This window comes from Heterodontus francisci, unplaced genomic scaffold (genome assembly GCF_036365525.1).
Source record: "Heterodontus francisci isolate sHetFra1 unplaced genomic scaffold, sHetFra1.hap1 HAP1_SCAFFOLD_88, whole genome shotgun sequence".
Classification (NCBI taxonomy): domain Eukaryota; kingdom Metazoa; phylum Chordata; class Chondrichthyes; order Heterodontiformes; family Heterodontidae; genus Heterodontus; species Heterodontus francisci.
The window spans coordinates 6,246,703-6,256,525 of NW_027142063.1; the positions used below are offsets into that span (position 1 = coordinate 6,246,703).

General features: G+C 43.4%; 1 protein-coding gene across 1 annotated transcript; it reads left to right on the top strand.

Moving 5' to 3' along the window:
* The first annotated feature begins 3,056 nt into the window (after nt 1-3,056).
* LOC137366434 (probable G-protein coupled receptor 139) lies at nt 3,057-7,738 on the top strand. Its single transcript, XM_068028287.1, has 2 exons — nt 3,057-3,123; nt 6,828-7,738. The coding sequence occupies exons 1-2, from the start codon at nt 3,057-3,059 to the stop codon at nt 7,736-7,738; spliced, it is 978 nt and encodes a 325-aa protein (XP_067884388.1).
* Nucleotides 7,739-9,823: the final 2,085 nt, after the last annotated feature.

The window sequence follows — 9,823 nt, forward strand, 5'->3', positions numbered from 1 at the left end:
AGCAGATTCCATGTTAAAATACAAAAGATAATCGGATCAAAACTTCAATTACTCTGAGTTATAGCACAGAAGATACCAGCATAGAGAGAAAAGTGAGAGCGAAACAGAGATGTCATAACGTTAGTGATGAAGAATTCAACACAACTTATTAGGAGACTTTTTATTTGTGTAAATTGTTGTTGAGTTTTATTTCAAGCTGTTGTTTTATTTATGAATTATCTTCGATCACTCAAAATAATTTTCGAAATAGGAAGCAGTTTAATGTTACATAGTAGGAAAATAGCCTTTTAACAACGATTGTATTGAAATTATTTTATTCAGCATCTCAAGTTTACAGAAAGTAAACTTCTCAAACCTTTTGAAACTTTCAGGCTCTCAGTAACACTGAATGTCCCATCAGCAATGGCCCATCATCGCCATTTGCTGGTGTTCCTGACTCATTGCAGTTACTGCCCCCTCTCACAATCACCATCTGCTGGTGTCCCTGTCTCACTGCAGTTGTTGACCCCCCCTCTCACTATCTCCATCTGCTGGTGTCCCCGTCTCACTGCATTTACTGTTCCCCTCTCACCATCTCCTTCTGCTGGTTTCCCTGTATCACTGCAGTTACTGTCCCCACCCCGCCTCACAATCTCCATCTGCTGGTGTCCCTGTCTCACTGCAGTTGCTGTCCCCTCTCACCATCTCCATCTGCCGGTGTCTATGTCTCACTGCATTTACTGTCCCGCCTCTCACCATCTCCATCTGCTGGTGTCCCTCTTTCACTGCAGTTACTGTCCCTCCTCTCACCATCTCCATCTGCTGGTGTCCCTGTCTCACTGCAGCTATTGTCGCCCCACTCATCATCTCCATCTGCTGGTGTCCGTATCTCACTGCAGTTACTGTTCCCCCTCTGACCATCTCCATCTGCTGGTGTCCCTGTCTCACTGCAGTTGCTGTCCCACCTCCCACCATCTCCATCTGCTGGTGTCCCTCCCTCGCTGCAGTTACTGTCCCTCTCTCACCATCTCCATCTGCTGGTGTCCCTGTCTCACTGCAGCTACTGTCGCCCATCTCATCATCTCCATCTGCTGGAGTCCCTATCTCACTGCAGTTACTGTCCCTCCTCTCACCACCTTCATCTGCTGGTGTCCCTGTCATGAGGGTGCGATGGCTCCCACAGTGGCATAACATGTAGGATGTTTAAAATGGAGTGTACTGTTTCTGTGCGCTTCCAGTTGCATAGACGACCACATGTTTAGTTACTGTCACCAGCTACAGAAAGTGATCTCCTGGGATTTGAACTTGTGCGATGGCAGGAGACACTGTTCCGCATCCGTGAGGCTGTGAACCATTTAGATAGCATGTTTAGAGATGCGTTCATACTGTAGGTGAAGAGAGTGCAGGCAGAGAGGGGATGGGTGACCACCAGAGAGACTAGGAGGACCAGGCAGGTAGACCAGGTGTTCGCTGAGTCAATCTCTCTCACTGATAGATTTCCCACTTTGCATACAGGTGAAGGTGATGGTTCCTCATGGTTTTGCAACCACAGCTCAGTCCGTGAAACCACGGACAGCTCAGCTGCACAGGACAGGAGGAAGAGAGGTGAAACAGTGAAGGTTGTTGGGGATTCAATAATTAGGTGAACAGACAGGCATGTCTGCGACCATAGATGTGAATCCAGGATGGTATGTTGTCTCCCTGGCGACGGCATCAAGGATGTCACTGTGCAACTGCAGGGTGGGTGAACAGCCAGAGCTCATGGACCACATCTCTACGAAAGAAAGGTAGAAAGAGGAATGAAGACCTGGAAACAGATTGTAGAGAGATAGGAAAGATATTAAAACGCAAGACTTCAAAAGGAGTAAATTCATGATTACTCCCAGTGCTGCATGCTAGTGAGTACAGAAATAGGAATTTCGAGCAAATGAAGGCGTTGCTGGAAAGGTGGTTCAGGTGGGAGGACTTTAGATTCTTGAGGCATCAGTACTAGTTCTGGGCAGGTGGAAACTCGACATTATGGATGGATTATACCTTAGCAGAACCTAGACCAATATCCTCGCAGGATGATTTGCTGGTGATGCTGGCGAGGTTTGACACTAGCTTGGCAGAGGATGGGAACCTGAGAGGGGTTTCAGATAGGAGAAAACGAAGCTGGTAATGGCAGTAACAAAGGAAGTAAGCAAAAGTGGAAGGCAGCAGAAACAAAGGGCAGCATGAAATCGGGTCAAAATATGGGGAAACAAGTTATAAAAGGCCAAATGTAAGGCACTCTAACGACTGCATCTAGCATTCACATTAAGGTAGAATCTATGAATTGATGGAACATTAGTTACCAAGGATATTCTTTAACGGATACGTGGCTGCAGCTGACCAAAGCTGGGAACTGAAATTTCAAGGGTATTCACCATTTAGGAAGGATAGGAAATAGGAAAAGGATGGGGGGTAGTATTGGTAATGAAGGATGACTTGCTGCATTAGCTCAGTTCTGCAATGCATAGTCACAAATAACGATTTTAATCACTTAATTGAAAGTCCACAGTTAAAGAAGCAGCCAAATCACACAATGAAGAAGAGCAGCCTTGAGAGATATTCTGTGCTTGATATTTAATTACTGAATGACAAAGTTAAAGGGGACAGCCAGAATCCACAGTGAAGTAGAGCAGCCCTGAGGGAAACATCCACACATTTGGAGTTAAATCGCTGAATGGCCACAGTCGAGTGAAGGGCATCACTGAAACAACACGCGACTAGATATATGATAGATGATGTTTGAAAGAACAACCTCATTGCTAGGAGAATACGGCTTCTAATTTCCATGAGTTAATTGATGTGATTAGAATAGTCCATTCTTAGCAGTTTTCCAGTTCAACGTCAGACACATATATATTTTATTACAATAGGGACTGAACTCGATGTTGTAATCTGTTTGTTCAAATTTTTTTTAAAATGCAATTTAAATTTCCCTGTGGAGATTCCACAGGGTATAAATTATAGGCTCTGGGAATGTATCACCTCAGAGTTTAATATAGATAGATTGCCTTCAATACAAAGGAACAGATCACTTCATACAGAAAATGCTTGAAACACTGATCCGTATCAGGAAAATATATTACCTGATCCTTGCCATCATTGGTGTTCCTGGTAAATGTTTATAACCATTGAAGTTGTGTAAAACTGTGTGTGAGCTGGTCTATATTACTTATCTGATAAAGAATGTTACTTGGTAATATAGTGGGCAGCGATATACAGACAACCGACCACTAATATCATTTTGTTATTTTAAATATCCTGCATTATCGCTGCGGTTTTATTGTATTCCCTTAACTGATAATAAAGCTCTGATTGTAACTGATAGGCTCTCTGAATTATCAAGAGTTTGCATTTAATGGAAAATCGTATAATGTTATCTTAGATATCACTGAAGCCAAATATTTAGAAGAAGGTATTATTGGGACTATCTGTCACTGTAGAATTGTACTGAGTGTGGGTCACTAACTGCAGCGAAACATCTGACTCCAGTGGTCATGTACTATTGGGAGTATCTGTCATTGTGGAATTGTGCGGAGTGTTGGTCATGAACTGGAGTGGGACACCTGATCCCAGTGCGCATGTTTTACTGTAATGACTGCAATTGTCCAATCTATTTCTATATTGAAATCTTTGTTACAGATGATAGATCTCTCTATTGAGATGCCTTTGGGTCATAAGAATTGATTGCCAAGCGGAAGATGTTTACTGAGGTCTTCTAATCCATGTATAAATCTACATGTATTGATATTTCTCTGTTTCCTTTTGAACTGTTCCAACTGAAACAAGATGCTAACTATTTACCGAACATTTAACCGCAGAACAGCACTGATACAGTATTCTAAGACTGAAATAATGACTTATTCTTAAGCTGAGTACAGTTACTGTTAACACTATTCATTTTATTGCTGATTAATCCCTTCTTCCACATTGTCCTGCGAAGCTGTGGGTCACGTGTGCTGAAACCAATTAACTATTAATGGCACAGGATAAATTTTGGGCTGTGCTTGTTGAATCGTCCACTGCTGTAACAGATTAACATTTGACGGATCAGTTCATGTCTCAGGTTCAGAATCTCACCAGATGTAACCTGTATCAATCTCTGTCCTTTGTTCACTGAGCTGTGTCCCTGTGAGCAGATACCTATAGCTAATGAACATACATATCCGGTTTTCATAATACAGACATCAGACGAAGTGAGGTAAATAATACCTTTATAAAATATGAATTGTGAAATAAACAGTACGCTTCTCTAAGCTCCTGTATCATCCTGTTAAAATAATTGCAGCATCTTGAGTTCATCAGTATCCTTTTTGTAACATGGAGACTGGAACAGCACACAGTATGTCAAGTTTTGTAAAAACATGGTTCTGTTTTAGTATAAGCTCAGCTCTTTTGTTTTTTTTTCAATTCCAATCCTCTGGAATTGAGTTCCTGTGATTGTTTTGTATTTTACGGGTCCATTAACATGTTTTTAGATTAGAATTAGAATATTACAGCGCAGTACAGGCCCTTCGGCCCTCGATGTTGCGCCGAGCTGTGAAACCATCTGACCTACACTATTCCATTTTCATCCATGTGTCTATCCAATGTCCACTTAAATGCCCTTAAAGTTGGCGAATATACTACTGCTGCAGGCAGGGCATTCCACGCCCTTACTACTCTCTGAGTAAAGAAACTACCTCTCACATCTGTCCTATATCTATCACCCCTCAACTTGAAGCTATGTCCCCTCGTGTTTGCCATCACCATCCGAGGAAAAAGACGCTCACTATCCACCCTATCTAACCCTCTGATTATCTTATATGTCTCTATTAAGTCACCTCTCCTCCTCCTTCTCTCCAACGAAAACAACCTCAAGTGTGTTGCTACTTTAAATGATTTGAGAATCTGTCCCCTGAACTCCTTTTCCCCTTTGACCCCATTCAGCATCTTGTCGTCCAAGCATTATTTGAGATGCTTATTTTTCAGAACAAAATTCAGCAGCTCACACTTAGCACTTCTCAAAATAATTTGGCATTTAAATGCCCCTTGTGCAACTTTATCAAGTCTTATTTAAAATGTTTTCAGGTATTTGGTTGCATTCTTACTCGGTATCAACTGTACTCTGAATTGGGACTTGGCTGCAAAGTGTGAAATTGTGCTTCTACTTCCCACATCCAGATGGTTTATTTAAGTGGTGAAGGACAGTATTCGCAGCGCTGCCCTTTGTGGAAAACACTACCCAACTTCTGCCAATCTGACAAAATTCCTTTAACCCATATTCCCTATTTTCTGTTTTTGTAGTCAGATTGCTGTCCATTCTGCTACTTGTCCCCTAAATCCACTTGCTCTGAGATTAGTCATCAGTCTGATACATGGTCCCTTACTGAAGACCTATGGAAAATTAATGGCCATTACATCAACTGTATTACACGTGTCTATGCTTTCTGACATTATTCAAAAATCCAATAAGGTTGGTCAAGTATGACCTTCATTTTGGAATATATGCTGAATATTCTTCATTATATTCTGTGGTTCCAGGTGTTTATCCGTTAAATCTCAGAAAAGGGATTCCAGTATCTTCTGTGCTCTGACGCTAACTGATATATAGTAATTTGGAGATTTTCTGACTTACGTGTAAAATACAACAACCACATTAACTGTCGGTCAGTCCTCTGAGACGATTTCTTTTCCTGATGATTATTAATAAACCGATAATAATGCATCTTTTGCTTTTTCCCTATCTTTTTATTATCTGTGGACGCAATGAATCCGAACCATAAGCTTTTCCCACTCTTTGATTACTTTATCGAATATTTACTACCTTCTATCTTGGTGGGATTTGCATCCGTTCCCCGCGGCATTAGCCTGGTCCTCTTGTCTACTAGCTTAGTGGCGCTACAACACATTTTCATCTTCAACGTTGTCCTATTTTCAATAAGATTTGCAGCAGTGTCAATATATTGTTTATACTTTGGTGAAGATAGCAACGGGTGAGTGACAAAGGTGGGGATAGGTCTTCCAGAGTTTAAACTGCATACACTAACTTTTTAATCCTTGACAGGTACCCCGCCTGATGTAACACTAACAGGCTTTGCTTCTAATTGGACAGGAAGGAGTGTCGACCATATTTCAGGACCAGTGCTGTCCAAATACTGACCCCGGGGTATGGGAGTACCTGCCTGACATCCGGGTCTCCAACTCTAGAGCGAGAGAGAGTCTTGAAATGTCCGATCATTGGGTTGCCAATCCTGAAAGCAGGGGAGGGGCTCCTCTCCTAAAGTGTGATCTCAGGCCAGGGCAGGATGGGTCCTGGTGAGTATGTTCTCCAAGAGAAAACGTATGGTCTGATCAAGGGAGAGGAGTCCAATCCTGGAGGGACTTCTGATCCTGGACGGGCGGGTCTAATTCCTGGACTGGGGTCTAATCCCGCCGTTCGGGCTCCAGTTCTGGTGGGGGATGGTTAGAATGGCTAAACCCGGCTTTCTTTGTCCATGGAGTTCCACATGCAAATGTTCCCTATGATAACAGGGAAAGCAGGCCAGACAGAGTTAAACCTGTCAAACACAGAAAATCAGAAATTTCCAGCATCAGTAAAATATTCCAATTGCTAACCTGCCTCCTTGGAACGGGGGTCTGCCCATCCCCTGTCACAGCTCCATTAAAACCAGAAATGGACGGGTCAGAGGTGGGTTGTGCTTGGAGTTAACATTTTTAAAATTTTAACCTCTGGCATGCCAGCAACATACCTATCTGATGTGATAAAATCCTGCCCTTACAGTCTGTAAAATGTTGATCATTAATTTCCAGTCATTATGCCCTTTTCTCTCTTCCAGTTAATTTAGTGGCGATTGTGATCCTGGCACGAGGAAAATGCGGCCTCTCCACCTGCACCACTCGCTACCTGGTGACTATGGCAACGGCAGATCTACTGGTCATGGTCACTGAGGTCATACTGTTGAGGATCAGTATTTATTATTTCCCAGGCTCCTTCCTGAATATCACCCCTGTGTGCAGTGTTAACATTGTCCTGGTCTGTGCAGCCACAGACTGTTCTGTCTGGTTCACCATCACTTTCACCTTTGATCGATTTGTGGCCATTTGTTGCCAGAAGCTGAAAACAAAATATTGCACCGAGAAAACTGCGGCTGTGGTTCTAGCTACAACCTGCATTCTGCTCTGTTTTAAAAACATCCCCCAATACTTTATCCTGCAGCCTGCATGGATAATGGACAACGTACCATGGTTTTGTGTTATAAAAGCAAACTATTATGCTGATAATGGATGGGTGGGATTTGACTGGTTTAATAAGCTTTTGACCCCATTGCTCCCTTTCGCTTTAATTCTGTTGCTCAACGCTCTGACAGTCAGACACATTTTAGTGGCCAATCGAGTCCGTAAGGGACTGAGGCGTCAAAACAAGAGAGAGAATCGCAGTGACCCAGAGATGGAAAGCAGAAGGAAGTCTGTGATTTTACTCTTCACCATATCAGGCAGCTTCATACTTCTATGGTTGGTGCATGTTATACATTTCTTATATTATAACATCACAGTATCCGATCCCAAGGATCACAACAGTTCTGAATCTATATTTCGACAGGTCGCATGGATGTTGCGGATTTTAAGTTGCTGCACAAATACATTTATTTATGGGGTGACTCAGTCCAAGTTCAGAGACCAGTTCAAAAGCGCGGTGAAATATCCAGTTACATCAATTATTCAACTAATGAATAAACAATACAACTGAGAGCTGCCCAGAGGCGGGTCCCTGTATTTCCAGTACTTGAATGTAATATTTATCCACAATGGGAAAGAGGTAACTGACCCACAAAACATTGGTGGGTTGGGCTCATGAAGAGACACTTTCCAAACAGCAGTGCAGCAGCAGAGAAGAGATGACAGAGAGCTTGATGACTGAAAAACCACTGGTGTTGGGGTTGTCACACGCACCAAAGGGCAGCTGGGCAGCGTGCCAGAAGTGAACAGTTGGATACCGGATATACAAAGAACAAAGAACAAATAACAAAGAACGGTATAGCACAGGAACAGGCCATTCGGCACTCCAAGCATGCGCCAATCTTGATGCCTGCCGAAACTAACACCTTCTGCACTTCCGGGGCCCATATCCCTCTATTCCCTTCCTATTCATATATTTGTCAAGATGTCTCTTAAACTTCGCTATCGTATCTGCTTCCATCACCTACCCTGGCAGCAAGTTCCAGGCACACACCACCCTCTGTGTAAAAGACTTGCCTCGCACATCCCCTCTAAACATTGCCCCTCGTGCCTTAAACCTCTGTCCCCTAGTAACTGACTCTTCCACCCTGGGAAAAAGCTTCTGACTATCCACTCTGTCCATGCCGCTCATAACTTTATAACCCTCTATCATGTCGCCCCTCCACCTCCTTCCTTCCAGTGAAAACAGTACGAGTTTTTCCAAACAGTCCTCATCGCTGCACTGTCCGGGTTTGGCGAGGTGGATGGTTGCACATGACAAAGAACAGTGTGCTGGTGGGCAAGAATTGACCTTTGGAGGACCGGACAGACAAGTGGGTAGATAGAGAGTCAGAGTTCCCTCTGTAGAATATGAAGGGAAATAGCAATCACACTCTCCCCTCAATCATCACTGGTTCCATTCACAGTTCATCAGTGCAACTCAGAAAACAAAACGTGGTTGGAGACAAGCAAAATGCTGCAGATGGTGGAAAGTTTTTTGTGTCAGTCATTAATATTAATATTACTTGTTCATATTTTGTAGACACTTTATTGATTCCTTCTCCCTTACATTCCCCCCAACTTGGTCACTGCTCTCACTCTCTCCCTATATCTATCCCTGAGTCAGACTGTGGTGTTGTTGGGAGTTTTATTTGGAAATGCTCAAGCTGCCATAATTAAAGTACTGCAGAATCTCGGCGAGTGGTAGAGGCAGGAGGAGTTTCCATAGATAGGCGGGGTGATGGGCCCGAGTAGGAAACAGAGATGGGGATGGTTGTAGGGTTTGTAAATATTAAAGGGATAGGGAGGGTTGTAGGGGCTTGAGGAAGTTAGGGAGATTGGGCGGGCTGGAGGGTTGGAGGATTTTATCGAGGTAAGGGGGGTTGTACTGGCTCGATGTGGTTGCGGAGACAGGGTGAGTTTCAGGGCTGGAGGAGGATACTGGGATAGGGCGGGTTGCAGGGCTGGAGGAGGTTTCAGCAACAGCGACTGTAATAGGGGTTGCAGGACGTGATACAGTTGGGGAGTTTTGTTGGCGCTTGTGTAGGATATACAGACATAGGGAAGGGTGTGGAGCCTGAGGAGGTGACAGAGATGGGGATGAGGTCATGGAAGGATCTGAACACAAGGATGAGTATTTCTTTAAAAAAAATCATGTTGTTGAACCAGGGTCGAATGTCGGTCAGCAAACACGAGGGGGATGGGTGAACGGGGCCGAATCCGAGTTAAGAGATTGGACAGCAGGGAGTTGGATGTACTGAACGTTATGGAGAGTGGAAATAGGGAGGCCAGTAAGGAGAGCATGTGATTTATCAAGTTTTAGAAAAACAAAGGCATGGCTGATGGTTTCCACAGCAGATGAGTTGAGACAAACGAGAATATGGACATTATTCACCTACCCGCTCACATTCAGTGGCACTATTAGATTGAGATCGCACATTAACCCATTCATAAACCAAACTTACTTACTCACAGATCATAAGTACATACTGCAGTGTCATTCACCACTCTATGAAAGAATAAATCTGTTTCCAAAATATTTTCTGTATAGATTGATTCACAGCATGTGCTTCCCATTAGCAACACCAGCATTAATTGCCGATCCTTACTTGCCCCT

Bases quoted from the DNA above. Each gene is read 5' to 3' on its own strand.
- LOC137366434 (XM_068028287.1), top strand. From the start codon at position 3,057: ATGCTTGAAACACTGATCCGTATCAGGAAAATATATTACCTGATCCTT. The intron at 3,124-6,827 runs GTAAATGTTTAT...TCTCTCTTCCAG, and splicing joins TGCCATCATTGGTGTTCCTG to TTAATTTAGTGGCGATTGTG.